Genomic DNA, 16,932 nt, shown 5'->3' with positions numbered 1-16,932 from the left:
ACTGAATTGAAACATTACACTGTTGAGTTTATGCGCATTTGACATTTACTGTACTTTTCGCCTGCCGCATTTGTTGATAACGAAATCAGAAAATACTCTAGATACGTTCGGCGTTATAAAATATTCCTGGAAAATTCTCTCCTAGCTGTGCCTTCGAGGAACTAGAGTAAGCACTTGTGGTTGTTTTGTTTGGAACACAGCCCTGCGTCACAGCCATCACACAATTACTGGTGTTGTTTTTACGCAATCCAAAAACGGTCCATTTTTAAATCGTAATCTGGGTCAGGTGAGCATGATTTGACAGCTTGTTCTATTGCCAACGTGACTTGCTGAGTTTTGTACGATCTTAGTGTTATGCTTTCACAAGGCAATTCAGAGAAACAGATCGTAATTTTGGTGCGCATAGAAAGGACTCCTGGGTGCATTCAGGTGCGTGTGCCGCAGCAAATGTTCTTAACAATAAACAAACGTAAACTCATTCGGTTCAGAACAACCCAGGGTATGATGCCATGTCATCTTGTAACTGTACATCAAACAGTGATCAGAAACGTTGACATGAGTTTCATGGTTTGGAAATGTGAAGTGCACATTTGGACTATGACTTCAAAGCTGTATTTATTATAATCCTCAACGTCGCATCTTTCAAAATACATCGAGTCACCGTAAAATGTACAGCATTTCGCTCACTCGGACAACAAAACAACGGCCCAATTAGCGGGAGGGCAACTTCTTTTGTCGAGCGCTGGTGCTCAAGTTCAAAACGGCAGTCCGTCAAAACCCATACAGCGCTGTGACGCGCAGGGCCAGAGCTCTAACGTAATGGAGAGCATGTTACTGTACAGCCACTACGTTCTAAATCTGCCCTTTTCAACCCGCGAATGGGTATGGGTGTAAAGGGTTAAACAGTTGATCATGCAGGAGGTTTGGAGTTGACCTTTTAACCTTCTACAGGGTTGTGTATGAGACCTCTTGTGGATGTCGATGTTTAATATGTCATGTTCTTAATGTACATGTGTGTAATGTACTGCATTGACCCAATAAAGGGGATTTCTAAATTCTCTCTCTCCCACATATACCTCTTTCCGACAGAGGGGAGATGCCACTTCAGAGGCACCTCAGCTATGGCTTTTTTCTTCTTCTTCTATATCTGCAACAAGGGCTTGTTTCCATTCTCACTCCCTCTCCACCATTTTGAATAACTTTTATTCAATTCCTTTTACTTTTCTCCAGCAGGTATGTAACGGTCATTACATAGCAAACACTAAGGCATACACTAACACAAATGGACTGATTGTCAATGGAGGGGGTGGAAAGACACACAATCACACAACACCGTCTCAAAGAGAAAGACTGAGGGAGCGAAAGAGAGCGAGAGAGATGGATAAAAATATCTTCTTTCACAAATGGTCTCAGAGAGAGAGAGAAAGAGAGAGAGAGGGGAAGAGTAAGTGAAAGAGCATGGGTAGGGATTGAAAAGCCTGGTGTAAAAATAGAGAATAGTTTATGGTCTTTTGGGAGAGGGGACTGGTGGCTGGACCGGGACGGTCCACCAAGTAGGACGGGGAGGTTAACAGGACTACCCCGCTGTTCAGCGTGGGTGGTTCAGTCTTTACATCCATCACAGCAGCTCATCACAGCTCGTCCTTTCCCCCTGTCACCCTGCCCCTCCCTCTACTCCTCGACGACTGGCTTCCGCTTCTACCACTCCGAGCAGGGGCAGCGGTGCCCTCTCTTCCCTCCTCTTTTACTTCTCCTCCTTTCATCACACTCTGTCCATCCGCAGCCCACAGGGCCTCAGCCTCCTCCCTCTCCTGCATGAGGCACAGAAGGTACAATAGTGTGAGGTAAAGTGAGGTTGAATGGACCGTATTCACACCACGGCCGTGATCAGACAAAATCCAGGCTAGAGGGGTAGGAAGCAGAAGTGCTCCTTCAGAATCTAGGGAAAATTGTGCCGGAACTTTCCTCAAGTTCAACCTTAAAATTATAGATCATTAATAAACCGACCAACGGTAAAATAAAAAAAGTGCCTATTGTCTCGTTATTTGACTACCAACCCGAGCTGACGTTGACTTATTCTTCAAAAGCGCCATCTAAAACAAAAAGTGAATTACCATAGGGAAAATAGCTTTAAATTGTCAGCGCTAGATGTGAAAAATGAGAAAGCAACAACCATTACATTTGCATGCATGTTCTTTTTGTTTGTCTGCAGTTGATCTTGTTGCTCTGTACAGTACGTTGCTATGAACAATAACCTTGCAGTCACTTTTGTAACTTCACCGCTTGTGGTAGAAGTTCACCTTAACCACTGATCTAGGATCAGCTTTGCCTACCTAACCATTAATACAAAACATTAATTTAAAAAAAATGGTTAGGGGCAACACTAACCAATTTCAACTTCACTTCCCTACCAAGATGGCTCCCACATTACCATCTAGCGAGCAGTCGGTCCTCCCTTTAAAATTAAAAAAAACAAACTCTATAGCATTAGCCTGGTCCCAGATCTGTTTGTGCTGTCTTACCAACTCCTATGGTTATTGTCATGCCAAACATATCTGATCTGGGACAGGTTTATATAGAGCAACCAATCCAATAACAGTTCTCACCATATCCCTGTGGTGCTTCTCCTTGGTGAACCAAAGGGCCAGTGCACACCTTCGGCCAGCGGTCACCGCGGTCACACCATGGGGGTTGACAGGACCGGAGGAGAACCCCACCAGCCGACCACAGGTGGGTTTCACCCGGGCCTAAAGAGAGTAAGAGCGTCAGAAAGGGTAGCCTCTATAAGGGCCATGCTAGAATGGATAGAAGAGGCAACATCATCAGAACTTACCAAGTACACACAACACCAACTATTTGTTCTTAAATTTAGCGTTAGGGCTAATATTAGGTGTACAGTTACTGAACGGGTTAAGGTTCGAATTGCATACATTAGAAAGCTGTGCTTCCATCCTTTCTAGCATGGCCAGATAGTGATGACCGGGGCCGGTGGGGCATAGGTCAAAGTTCACGTGAAGATCAGCCAGTGTAAAGTGTTCTACTTGAGTTTGAAATGTCAAGTGACTTACTGTGACAGTCTTGGCATCCCTGTCTGTGAAGAAGAGCTCCCCACCATCAAAGTCATCGTTCAGATAGAGCACAGCGCTGGAATCGAATCAGACATGGTCTTAGTCGGCATTTAACAACAAGTCTAGTCAAAGTTGTCAGTTGCCATTTTTATTGCTTAGTCAACAAATCTAATGTTACTATATAAAACACACTGTCAGAGGCATGTCACATTGTTTCCTCACACCCTCCTGCCTGAAATCAAGAATCTACACTAGGCTGTGGAATGGCACCTGTGTTTGTTTACCTTAGAATGAGACCATCAAACGCTGGTAGTATTAAGATGTCACGCCGTACTGGTTTGAGTTTATTCAGGATGGGAGTGTCTGTTCATGTCATTTATATACACTCCCCTCTGTATGGATTTGGACAGTGAAGCAGTGTTTTTAAATTTGGCTTTGCCCTCCAGCATTTTGGATTGGCGATCAAATGTGTCATATGAGGGCGACTGTACACAATGTCACCTTTCATTTGAGTGTATTTTCATGCATATCTGTTTTACCGTTTAGAAATAAAAGGCATTGTATGTATCTAGCCCCCCGATTTGAAGAAGTCATAAGTATTTGGACATACAGTGCATTTGGAAAGTATTCAGACCCCTAAACGTTTTCCACATTTTATTACGTTACAGCCTTATTTAAAACTGATTAAATTGTTTTTTCCCCTTCATCTATATACACACAATACCCCATAATAACAAAGCAAAAACAGGTTCAGACATTTTTGCAAATGTATTAAACATAAAACTGAAATATCACATTTACATAAGCATTTCGACTCTTTCCTCAGTACTTTGTTGAAGCACCTTGGGCAGCGATTACAGCCTTGAGTCTTCTTGGGTATGACGCTACAAGCTTGGCACACCTGTATTTGGGGAGTTTCTCCCATTCTTCTCTGCAGATCCTCTCAAGCTCTGTCAGGTTGGATGGAGAGTGTCGCTGCACAGCTATTTTCAGGTCTATCCAAAGATGTTCGATTGGGTTCAAGTCCAGGCTCTGGCTGGGAAACTTTTTGTTGTTGAATTTTTACCCCTTTTTCTCCCCAATTTTGTGGTATCCAATTGTTTTAGTAGCTACTATCTTGTCTCATCGCTACAACTCCCGTACGGGCTCGGGAGAGACAAAGGTTGAAAGTCATGCGGCCTCCGATACACAACCCAACCAAGCCGCACTGCTTCTTAACACAGCGCGCATCCAACCCGGAAGCCAGCCACACCAATGTGTCGGAGGAAACACCGTGCACCTGGCAACCTTGGTTAGCGCGCACTGTGCCCGGCCCGCCACAGGAGTCGCTGATGCGCAATGAGACAAGGACATCCCTACCGGCCAGGCCCTCCCTAACCCGGGCAACGCTAGGCCGATTGTGCGTCGCCCCCACGGACCTCCCGGTCGCGGCCGGTTACGACAGAGCCTGGGCGCGAACACAGAGTCTCTGATGGCACAGCTGACGCTGCAGTACAGTGCCCTTTACCACTGCGCCACCCGGGAGGCCTGGCTGGGAAACTCAAGGACATTCAGAGACTTGTCCTGAAGCCACTCCTGCGTTGTCTTAGTTGTGTGTTAAGGGTCGTTGTCCTGTTGGAAGATGAACTTTCACCCCAGTCTGAGATCCTGAGCGCTCTGGAGCATGTTTTCATCAAGGATCTCTCTGTACTTTGCTCCGTTCCTCTTTCTTTTGATCCTAACTAGTCTCCCAGTCCCTGCCGCTGAAAAACATCCCCACAGCATGATTCTGCCACCACCATGCTTCACCGTAGGGATGGTGCCAGGTTTCCTCCAGATGTGACACATTCAGGCCAAAGAGTTCAATCTTGGTTTCCTCAGACCAGACTAGAGAATCTTGTTTCTTTGCCTTTTGGCAAACTCCAAGAGGGTTGTCATGTGCCTTTTACTGAGGGGTTGCTTCCGTCTGGCCACTCTACCATAAAAGGCCTGATTGGTGGAGGGCTGCAGAGATGGTTGTCCCATATCCACAGAGGAACTATGGAGCTCTGTCAGAGTGACCATCAAGTTCTTGGTCACCTCCTGACCAAGGCCCTTCTCCCCTGATTGCTCAATTTGGACGGACGGCCAGCTCTAGGAAGAGTGATGGTGGTTCCAAACTTCTCCCATTTAAGAATGATGGAGGCCACTGTGTTCTTGGGGACCTTCAATGCTGCAAAAATGTTTTGGTACCCTTTCCCAGTTCTGTGCCTCGACCCAATCCAACTCCTTCGACCTCATGGCTTGGTTTTTGCTCTGACATGCACTGTCAACTGTGGGACCTTATATAGACAGGTGTGTACCTTTCCTAATCATGTCCAATCAATTGAGTTTATCACAGGTGGACTCCAATCAAGTTGTAGAAACATCTCAAGGATGATCAATAGAAACAGGCTGCACCTGAGCTCAATTTCAAGTCTCTTTGTGTCTGAATACTTATGTAAATAAGGTATTTAAAATGTATATATGAATAAGAAATTTTTTTTTTTTTTAAATCAATTTAAGAATAAGGCTTTAACGTAACAAAATGTGGAAAAAGTGAAGGGGTCTGAATACTTTCCGAATGCACTGTATTTACTTATAGCATATTCAAGCAGTCAAAAGTGTAGTATTTGGTCCCATATTCCGAGCACGCAATGACCACGTCAATCTTGTGACTCTACAAACTTGTTGCATGCAATTTGTTTTGGTTGGATTTCGGATTATATTTCACCCAATAGGAACTGAATGGTGAATAATGTATTGTGTCATTTTGGAGTCAATTGCATTGTAAATAAATATAGAAGATGTTTCTGAACAGTTCTACTTTAATGTGGATCACACCATGATTACGGACAATCATGAATAATGATGATCAAAACTCCACAATCATGAATATAGATCATACCCCCACAAAAATGCTAACCACGGCCTCCCGGGTGGCGCAGTGGTTAAGGGTGCTGTACTGCAGCGCCAGCTGTGCCACCAGAGACTCTGGGTTCGTGCCCAGGCTCTGTCGTAACTGGCCACGATTGGGAGGTCTGTGGGGCGACGCAAAATTGGCCTAGCGTTGTCCGGGTTAGGGAGTGTTTGGCCGGTAGGGATGTCTCATCGTGCACCAGCGACTCCTGTGGCGGGCCGGGCGCAGTGCATGCTAACCAAGGTTGCCAGGTGCACCCTGTTTCCTCCGACACATTGGTGCAGCTGTCTTCCGGATTGGATGCGCACTGTGTTAAGAAGCAGTGCGGCTTGGTTGGGTTGTGTATCAGAGGACGCATGACTTTCAACCTTTTTTTAAATATAGAAAAAAATGCTAACCTCCCCTATTATTGGCTAACCTCCCCTATTATTGGCTAACCTCCCCTATTATTGGCTAACCTCCCCTATTATTGGCTAACCTCCCCTATTATTGGTCATCTCACTCATAATTATTCATTAATGATTTTTCTTATAATCTTGCCATTATCAGGATTAATTAAAGTTTTCAGAAACATCTCATCTACTCACTTAGAAGAAAATAAAACTCCAGTCACCAATTCAGTTACTATTGTGCAAAACAGAACGAGTTTGTAAGTGTCACATGTTTGTTGTCATTGTGTGAAAGAAATATGGGACCAAATACTAAACTTTTAACTACTCTGATATGCTGTAAGTGAATTTCTCCAAATATTTAGGACTTCTTCACACTGGGGGGACAAAATACATAAAGTGCTTTCATGTGTAAATTGTAAAACAGATATGTATGAAAATACCCTCAAATAAAAAGTTACATTCTGTACTGTCGCATCATGAAACATTTGATCTCAAATCCAAACTGATGGAGTATAGAGCCAAATGTACCATTTTAGCTTCACTGTCCAAATACATACACATGGGAGTGTATGTGGTGTTATATACTGTAGCTCAACTACCAAGTCTTGTGTGTGTTTTTTCTATGTGTATTTACATGTCTGTGCATGCACAGTGCAGACATCTGCATGCTTCTGTGTGTGCATGTGTTTTGCCAGTCTGCGTGTGTGTGTGCGCGCGCATGTATGAGTGTGTGTGTGTACCTCAGGTCTCTGTGTGTAAAGGCAGGTGGTTCTCTCCAGCACTGTCTGGTCTCAGGTTCCAGTAGACAGTTGTCCACATGAACAGGGTGAGACAGGTCCAGTCTCCCCTCTTGGTCCCCTGGACAGGACACACAACACAAGAGGGCCATGTTCATTAGGCACCAAATGGAAGAGAAATGGACTGAAATAGGGAGGGACTACCTGGAGTTGTCCAATAAGAAACACTCATTTTAGTTTTCCGTTGCAAAACATTTTAGACAGTTTTCCCATTGTGTGCCCTAATGAACACGACCCAGGTAACACAAAGGGGGGCCTAACAAAGAGCAGATAAGACACCTGATACAAGTCAGGGGTTAGCTATTGGGTTACACTAGAAATTGGAAAAGCGTGATGAAATCTAGAGGCCTTAACCCTATTTGAATAGGAAAGCTTTGCGCCATTTTGCATTGAGACCCACAAATGTAATACATAATGGAATCAACAGAACAGATGGAAATTAACATGAAATATGAAGACGTGAAACCAAACATTTTTGGAACCATCATACCAAGAAATAGAGGGCATTGCTTGAGTGGACCATACCTGTGATGGCACTACGGCACACTAGATGTGTGTAGGAGAAATGGAGTGCCGAGGGGCTCCTGAAGTAGGAGTGCAAGAGGGTTCTCACCCTCTCCCCCATCTCATGCAGCAGCTTAGCGTCTGATTGGTTCACCATGCCGTCCTGAGCCAACTGCAGACCAGAAAAGTGTTCAACTATTCATTAGCAATGTGGCCATGTGAGACAGAGAGCGATCGACAGATAGACGGATAGATTTAATCTCCAGATGCATCGTTCTCACCTTGACAGCTCTGAGGACAGTCAGGCCCTCAAACTTCTCATGGGGGGTGTGTGGGGACCGTCGCCCCCGGTAACCGTCCCCAGCGGACGCAGCTGCCTGTCAGAGACAACACAGGAAGTCATCATGGAGGATATGAGCCTATAGCCCTGTTGGAATACTTATGCTATTGCTGAATTCCAAATCCACCCCCTGGCTCATATCCCCAAGAACCATAAAGATCAGGGCCAGAATTCATAAAGTAAAGATACACTACCGTTCAAATTTTGGGGTCACTTAGAAATGTCCTTGTTCTTGAAAGAAAAGCTATTTTTTTGTCCATTAAAATAACATAAAATTGATCAGAAATACAGTGTAGACATTGCTAATGTTGTAAATTAGCATTTTAGCTGGAAACAGCTGTCACGTTCTGACCATCATTCGAGTGTGTTTTCCTTGTTTTAGTGTTGGTCAGGACGTGAGCTGGGTGGGCATTCTGTTGTGTGTCTGGTTTGTCTATTTCTATGTTTGGCCTGATATGGTTCTCAATCAGAGGCAGGTGTTAGTCATTGTCTCTGATTGGGAACCATATTTAGGTAGCCTGTTTTGCGTTGGGTTTTGTGGGTGATTGTTTCTGTCTCGGTGTTTGTTGCACCACATAGGGCTGTTTCAGTTTTTTCACATTTCTTGTTTTGTAGATTGTTCATCTTTATTAAAGATGTTTACAAGTAACCACGCTGCGTTTTGGTCCGCCTCTCTTTCCCCAGAAGAAAACCGTTACAACAGCTGATTCTTAATGGAATATCTACATAGGTGTACAGAGGCCCATTACCAGCAACCATCACCCCTGTGTTCCAATGGCACATTGTGTTAGCTAATCCAAGTTTCTAATTTTAAAAGGATAAGTCATCATTAGAAAACCCTTTTGCAATTATGTTAGCACAGCTGAAAACTGTTGCTCTGATTAAAGAATCAATACAATTGGCTTTCTTTAGACTAGTTGAGTATTTGGAGCATCAGCATTTGTAGGTTCGATTACAGGCTCAAAATGGCCAGAAACAAAGACCTTTCTTCTGAAACTCGTCAGTCTATTCTTGTTCTGAGAAATGAAGGCTATTCGATGCGAGAAATTGTCAAGAAACTGAAGAACTCATACAATGCTGTGTACTACTCCCTTCACAGAACAATGCAAACTGGCTCTAACCAGAATAGAACGAGGAGTGGGAGACCCCGGTGCACAACTGAGTAAGAGGGCAAGTACATCAGAGTGTCTAGCTTGAGAAACAGACAAGTCCTCAACTGGCAGCTTCTCAACGTCAACAATGAAGAAGCAACTCCGTGATGCTGGCCTTCTAGGCAGAGTTTCTCTGTCCAGTATCCGCGTTCTTTTGCCCATCTTAATATTTTATTTTTATTGGCCAGTCTGAGATATGGCTTTTTCTTTGCAACTCTGCCTAGAAGGCCAGCATCCCGGAGTCACCTCTTCACTGTTGAAGTTGAAACTGGTGTTTTGCGGGTACTATTTAATGATGCTGCTCTGCTCCAAAACCGCCATAAAAAAGCCAGACTAGTTTGCAACTACACATGGGGACAAAGATGGAACTTTTTGGAGAAATGTCCTCTGGTCTGATGAAACAAATATAAAACTGTTTGCCATAATGACCATCGTTATGTTTGGAGGAAAAGGGGGACTCTTGCAAGCCGAAGAACACCATCCCAACCGTGAAGCACGGGGGTGGCAGCATCATGTTGTGGGGGTGCTATGCTGCAGGTGGAACTGGTGCCCTTCACAAAATAGATGGCACCATGAGGTAGGAAAAGTATGTGGATATATTGAAGCAACATCTCAAGACATCATTCAGGAAGTTAAAGCTTGGTCGCAAATGGGACTTCCAAATGTACAATGACCCCAAGCAAACTACCAAATACTAATTGAGTGTATGTAAACTTCTGACCCACTGGGAATGTGATGAAAAAAATAAAAGCTGAAATAAATCTTTATCTCTACTATTATTCTGACATTTCACATTCTTAAAATAAAGTGGTGATCCTACAGTATATGGCCATTGATAGGCTCAGTGTGATTGTCACTATACTGCAGTTTCAGCTATTATTTCCCATCTAATGGGAAACAGCAAAGGGACAGGGCTCATTAAAAGGGAGTCTGAGGGAGTCTGGTTTTCTGAGCAAATAATATGCAAGCTTACGGTCGCTAGGCGCAGTACTGTGTTGCATTCCTTCTGATCTAGAACTCCGTCCAGCACGACGCGATTAGTTCCATTTAAAGAATTGTCGTCCATGCCGATGGTGACACCAACCTGAGGAACGGGACCCCCTGGGGATGGAACAGAACAGAGGTGTGAGTGAGACAGGAAAAGGGTCCACACACACACACACAAACACACATAAAATGAGGGGTATTTATCAGATTAGTGTTTTCCAATCCCGTGACCCGAGCCAATGATGTTTTTTGTCATTACCAATCCGTCAGTCAATGTGTGCTTCTAACATGCCAAACACTAATGTTTATCCTTACCTGCGTAGAACCCACTATCGTCCATCTCCACCTCTTTCTCTCCCACCTTCAATTTATCATTCAGCACTTCCTTTTCTGCTCTGCAAATCAAAAAGGAAATGGCTTTCAATCGCCCAATAGCTCTTCAAAGCCTCTTTCTCTCCACAATCCCGTCCTCTTTTGCATGAACTTTCTCCTTCACTTTTCCTCCTACCTCCATGTGTCTCTCAGCAACTCAGGAACAACCTCCTCTGGAGTCCAGAGATCCTATATTGGAGGACAAAAACACAAAAGGAACAAACTGCTGTATTTTTTTTTATAGCCTTGATATACAGTAGCTACTTTATGGCTCTGAGCCAAACCAGAACCAGCGATAATCAATAAACAACGTCATCATACCGGGTCGGTGAAATTAAAGTTGAGGTTTTCCATTCCGAAGTAGAGTAGCTTTTTCTCCTGCAGTGAGCGGCTCACATACCTGGCTATCTCCTGAGTATATAAAGACAGAGACCGAGGCTTAGACACACCTCAGAGGCTGCTGCCCTATGTACATAGACATGGAATCAATGGTCACTTTAATAATGGAACACTGGTCACTTTAATAAAAATTCTAATATATTTTATAAAATATTTATATGTCCCTACACCCGCAATAACATGTTTACATACGGTTTTACTCATGTCATATGTATATACTGTATTCTAGTCAATTCTTCATTCCATTCTCTTACTTTTAGATTTGTGTGTGTTGTTGTGAATTGTTAAATACTACTGCACTGTTGGGAGCTAGGAACTAAAGCATGTCCCTACACCCGCAATAACAGCTGCTAAATATGTGTATGCGACCAATATCTATCTATCTATCTATCTATCTATCTATCTATCTATCTATCTATCTATCTATCTATCTATCTATCTATATATACAGTAGGGAGAACAAGTATTTGATACACTGCCGATTTTGCAAGTTTTCCTACTTACAAAGCATGTGGAGGTCTGTAACTTTTTATCATAGGTACACTTCAACTGTGAGAGACGGAATCTAAAACAAAAATCCAGAAAATCACATTGTATGATTTTTAAATAATTAATTTGCATTTTATTGCATGACATAAGTATTTGATCACCTACCAACCAGTAAGAATTCCAGCTCTCACAGACCTGTTAGTTTTTCTTTAAGAAGCCCTCCTGTTCTCCACTCATTCCCTGTATTAACTGCACCTGTTTGACCTTGTTACCTGTATAAAAGACACCTGTCCACACACTCAATCAAACGGACTGCAACCTCTCCACAATGGCCAAGACCAGGGGGCTGTGTAAGGACATCAGGGTTAAAATTGTAGACCTGCACAAGGCTGGGATGGGCTACAGGACAATAGGCAAGCAGCTTAGTGAGAAGGCAACAACTATTGGCGCAATTATTACAAAATGGAAGAAGTTCAAGATGACAGTCAATCACCCTCTGTCTGGGGCTCCATGCAAGATCTCACCTCGTGGGGCATCAATGATCATGAGGAAGGTGAGGGATTAGCCCAGAACTACACGGCAGGATCTGGTCAATGACCTGAAGAGAGCTGGGACCACAATCTCAAAGAAAACCATTAGTAACACACTACGCCGTCATGGATTAAAATCCTGCAGCGCACGCAAGGTCCCCCTGCTCAAGCCAGCGCATGTCCAGGCCCATCTGAAGTTTGCCAATGACCATCTGGATGATCCAGAGGAGGAATGGGAGAAGGTCATGTGGTCTGATGAGACAAAAATTGAGCTTTTTGGTCTAAACTCCACTCGCCGTGTTTGGAGGAAGAAGAAGGATGAGTAAAATCCCAAGAACACCATCCCAACCGTGAAGCATGGAGGTGGAAACATCATTCTTTGGGGATGCTTTTGTGCAAAGGGGACAGGACGACTGCACCGTATTGAGGGGAGGATGGATGGGGCCATGTATCGCGAGATCTTGGCCAACAACTTCCTGCCCTCAGTAAGAGCATTGAAGATGGGTTGTGGCTGGGTCTTCCAGCATGACAATGACCCAAAACACACAGCCAGGGAAACTAAGGAGTGGCTCTGTAAGAAGCATCTCAAGGTCCTGGAGTGGCCTAGCCAGTCTCCAGACCTGAACCCAATAGAAAATCTTTGGAGGGAGCTGAAAGTTCGTATTGCCCAGCGACAGCCCCAAAACCTGAAGGATCTGGAGAAGGTCTGTATGGAGGAGTGGGCCAAAATCCCTGCTGCAGTGTGTGCAAACCTGGTCAAGAACTACAGGAAACGTATGATCTCTATAATTGCAAAAGAAGGTTTCTGTACCAAATACAATGTGATTTTCTGGATTTTTGTTTTAGATTCAGTCTCTCATAGTTGAAGTGTACCTATGATATAAAAAATAGACCTCTACATGCTTTGTAAGTAGGAAAACCTGCAAAACCGGCAGTGTATCAAATACTTGTTCTCACCACTGTATGTATGTATGCATGTATGTATGTATGTATGTATGTATGTATGTATGTATGTATGTATGTATGTATGTATGTATGTATGTATGTATGTATGTATGTATGTATGTATGTATGTATGTATGTATGTATGTATGTATATATGTATATATGCACACACACACCCACACATATTTTAATTTAATTAAAAGAGTGATGCCTATGGAGAACACCAATATACTGGTCTTCACAGAGTAAGATACAATAAATGTATCTATAAAATTTGAGTGTCGTTTATAAAATGAAACCTCCCTATTGGGCCAGGCTAGGGGTTGTTCATTTTATGCTGAGCACCAGTATTACCTGGGAGGGCTTTGTCCCATGTGCCTCAGTGTCACCCCCCAGTGTCTCTGTGTAGAGCTCCAGGTTACTGAGGGAGTCTTTGTCTGAGGGGTAGAACAGGAGGAGAGACCGCAGAGAACGCACCGCTCCTCCTAGATCGCCCGCTGCCGAAAATAGGTGAGAGAGAGAGGGAGGGAAATGAGCTTTGGTTGTTCACTAGATATGTCAACTCCTGTATGAAACACCAGAGCCTTTTTGAAATAATACATTTATTTCAGGTGCCATAGTCAGGCCAGTATCATCAGCTGCAGTAGAAGCAGAGTTACCATCATAATTGTCGTTAGCGTCATCATGTGGTCATTACTGTAACTTCAGATATGACCGTTCCCCTGTCTAACCTTTGAACTGCGCGATGTGTAGATGCTCCAGCTGTGTGGGTAGGAAGTCCTCCTGGGCTGAAATCCTTCCGGGTCGCGTCGCCACCTGAGTCACACAGGCCTGCTGGCAGGACAGGAGGGAGAGGGAGAGTGCTGGAGGACAGGAGATACAAATCACACGATACGGAGAAGGAAAAATTAGAAAAGTAGAGAATAGCATAAGAATAATAATAGTAGTATCCTATACATGTCAAACTAATTACAATCTTTGCTTTGTTTTGGACCAAACAAATGATGCACTGTGTGACATTATACTGTTTACAGTCAGCTGTCTTGGTAACACTTCCCCTGTAATAAGGCCTTTATAATGCTATATAACACTATCACTGTACAGACATTTTCAGCCTACTAGCAATGAGTGAGCTATAGCACTGCATAGACAACCAGCTTCATGAACACAAACATGTTTTTCCCGTAACCTGTGTGGTCCAGTGGTTAGTGACACATGTACAACCCAGCTTCCAATGTCAGCATGGGTTCAAATCCGAACCATGCCCTTCTGACTCACAATCGCTCATACTTTTTCTGTCCTCTTCACTGTTTGATCTCAACAAGGATATATATATAAACCCTTAAAATATATACATTTTTAAACAAACAAACATGTTTTTCTCACCTGCAGCCTTCTCAAACACCCCGTCCATACCGTCCTCTCCTCTGTTCTCAGGGAGCCGCTGTGAGGAGACCTCACACTGCGCCCTGCACTCATCAGTCTGTCTCAGTGTCTCGTTCACACACTCCATCCATTTCTCCACGGCGTGCGTCCAATCAGAGGAGGCCTCAGAGGTGAGGGCAGAGTCGTACAGGGCCTGTGGTTAAGGAATGGAGGTTAGGGGTAAGAGGAGGGACGAATGTTAGCTGGAAAGGTTGGCTATAATTGGTAAACATCAAGAACAGAGTGCGATGGAGAGGAGTAGTCGATGGCCTATACTCCCAATGGGCATAGTAAGTACGGAAAGCATGGAGACTTGCTGGAGACAAGCAAAACAAAGCAGTGGAATGAACTGCATTTTTATTTTTTACTGTTAGGCTTTAGTGATATCAAAAGTCCAGTGATGTATTCTCATTTATAGTACACTCCATTAGTAACATGTTATCAGGAATGCTGTGGGTGCATGCAGAGGTTACTGTGTGTGCCCAAAGGGCTTTTACGACTGGTTAGGTACTTAAGGTGAAGCCCAGAGAGAGGAATTTGAACCCTCAGGCCACATGTGGGAATCAAAGAATATTCACAATTTTTTTGTAAGAAATACTTATTTATGCATCCAATCTACCATTTATTTGACCATTTCTCAGACACAAACACACAACCCTCCTCCTCTCCCACTCTTTTTTATTACCCAGTGTTTCTCTGTCTCCATCTCTCTATCCTGGAATGCGTCCTCTGTTACTCCCTCCATCCGTCTATACTTCTCAATGTTGTTCCTCATCTCCAGGTGACTGGGGTTGGCCACGAAGAACGTGTGGGCTGCTGACGCTGCCTTCTGCACTTTCCCTAGCTGAGGAAGAAGAGAAGGGGTGAGAGGAAAAGTTGATAGAGAACGAGGTAAAAGATGAAGAGAAGGGAGGAAAAGCAGAAGGCAGGAGAGGAGGGGAAAGAGAGCGAGAACGAGGTAGAAGACGTAGAGGAGGAGGAGAAAGAGGAGGAGGAGGAAAAAAATAACAGGAGGAGGTAGACGATGACGAAGAAACGTCCAAAGTCCAGATGAGCTAGAGTGCACAAAGACCACAGCTGTAGTTGTAGGATATTGTCGCTACAGTATGTAGGAAAGTGAGCTGGCACATTACATCATATATGACTTATACCAGTGTAACTAATGACCGGTGGAATAACCTATGTAGTTGCTTTAACATGCAATTAGCTCTTCAGAGCTATAATTCAACCGTCAGCCACACATATGCACAGGAACATAATGAAACAGCAGGTGAGTATGGTAACAGTTACCTTCCAGTAGACCACCTGCAGGAAGTTATATGGGTTCCGGGTGCTAAACTCGTACTCGATGTCGGCAGACACAGGAAGCTGTCCTGCAGGAGTGACAGCCCGTCCCAAACAGAACCGCACACACTCAGCCCGCCGCTGGACCCAGTCCACTGCCCATAGGTCCCACACATTCCCTTTCTCTGTGTCTGAGGACACACACACACACACACACACACACACACACACACACACACACACACACACACATTACTGGAATGTACCATACCAGGCCTGTCTTGCATTCATGACCATAGATAGGGTCATCACTGACTCCTGGGAGATATCTAGACCCTAATGCAAGCTGTGAATGTAAAAGTGGCAAACAGAAACGTGTGATTTAATATATTTCATGCATGCACAGAGCACACACAGGTGGAGACAGAGAGACATACTCTCTATCATACATGCCCTATGAACCCGAACACATACAACACAGTAAACACACACATACCCAGTTTTGGGAGCCTGTCATATCCCGCTGGCACACATTCTTTATGGCACTGCCGTCGGGTACGAAATAGAGCCTCCCGGGTCGACATCGACTTTTCGAGCAGCTCCGCAGCTTTCTCCCACTCCTCGCTAAAGTATGCACGGACCCCGGTATAATACAAGACATCGTAAGAGGTTATGAGTCCGGACGCAGATCCTGCAGAAGATCCGATGCCTGCAACAGGAGAGGTTAAGTAGAAGAATGAGAAAAGAGAATGAATAAGAGAGATGTGCAGCGCCACGTAGACAGAGTTGTGATTTGCGCAAAGCGCCATGGTACGCCGTAGTTATTTTTGAGAAGGAGAGGGGGAGGGACAGCGCCAGAGGAAAGTAGGGGAAGGCAGGAAAGACGTGCATGGTCGTGATGAGGGGAGGAGAAGTAGTGGGATGGGTGGAGAAAAGGAAAGAGGCAGTACACTTGAAAGTAGATTTGTTGACACAGTAAATAACATTGTTTGGAAGCACTAAAATAATGCTACAATAATATTATAGTCTAGCTTAATGTACTTGCCTACAGTCTGTACACACTCATTCATAACACTGTATAGGCTACACAAAAAAACATTGTTTCCATTCTTCATAGTGGCCTATTATTTTCATAGCATAATTTCTTAAATCGAACTATTTAGGCTATATAGACCTACTTTACCACAGTCTCACTAACCAAACATAAATCATGGCAGGTCTGAACATACAACATGTAAAATATTTACCCTGTTTGACTACAAAGTCATTTGTTAATCAGCATTAAATGTGGCTGCTGATATGACACATCCAATCCTGTATCTTTTTTCCATA

The 16,932-nt window shown here is 43.9% G+C and overlaps 1 protein-coding gene across 1 annotated transcript; it reads right to left on the bottom strand.

Annotated features, from left to right (window-relative positions):
• Nucleotides 1-1,186: 1,186 nt before the first annotated feature.
• Nucleotides 1,187-16,481, bottom strand: p3h3 (prolyl 3-hydroxylase 3). Its single transcript, XM_064945370.1, has 16 exons — nt 16,097-16,481; nt 15,607-15,791; nt 15,002-15,160; nt 14,278-14,470; nt 13,623-13,754; nt 13,246-13,388; nt 10,850-10,939; nt 10,665-10,717; nt 10,472-10,551; nt 10,143-10,270; nt 7,960-8,055; nt 7,700-7,850; nt 7,118-7,235; nt 3,069-3,144; nt 2,607-2,747; nt 1,187-1,811 (listed from the first exon to the last, which is right to left on the bottom strand). The coding sequence occupies exons 1-16, from the start codon at nt 16,407-16,409 to the stop codon at nt 1,632-1,634; spliced, it is 2,238 nt and encodes a 745-aa protein (XP_064801442.1). The 5' UTR covers nt 16,410-16,481; the 3' UTR covers nt 1,187-1,631.
• Nucleotides 16,482-16,932: the final 451 nt, after the last annotated feature.

The sequence above is a fragment of the Oncorhynchus masou genome, chromosome 29 (genome assembly GCF_036934945.1).
Source record: "Oncorhynchus masou masou isolate Uvic2021 chromosome 29, UVic_Omas_1.1, whole genome shotgun sequence".
Classification (NCBI taxonomy): domain Eukaryota; kingdom Metazoa; phylum Chordata; class Actinopteri; order Salmoniformes; family Salmonidae; genus Oncorhynchus; species Oncorhynchus masou.
The sequence above is the reverse complement of the archived record's forward strand: the minus strand, read 5'-3'. Positions and strand labels throughout refer to the sequence as shown.

Excerpts from the sequence above, each read along its gene's own strand:
- p3h3 (XM_064945370.1), bottom strand. The coding sequence starts at position 16,409 with ATGGCGCTTTGCGCAAATCACAACTCTGTCTACGTGGCGCTGCACATC. Across the intron at positions 8,056-10,142 it reads CAGTACTGCGCCTAGCGACC|GCAGCTGCGTCCGCTGGGGA; the intron begins GTAAGCTTGCAT and ends TGTCTCTGACAG. Across the intron at positions 2,748-3,068 it reads GGGATGCCAAGACTGTCACA|GCCCGGGTGAAACCCACCTG; the intron begins GTAAGTCACTTG and ends TACTCTCTTTAG.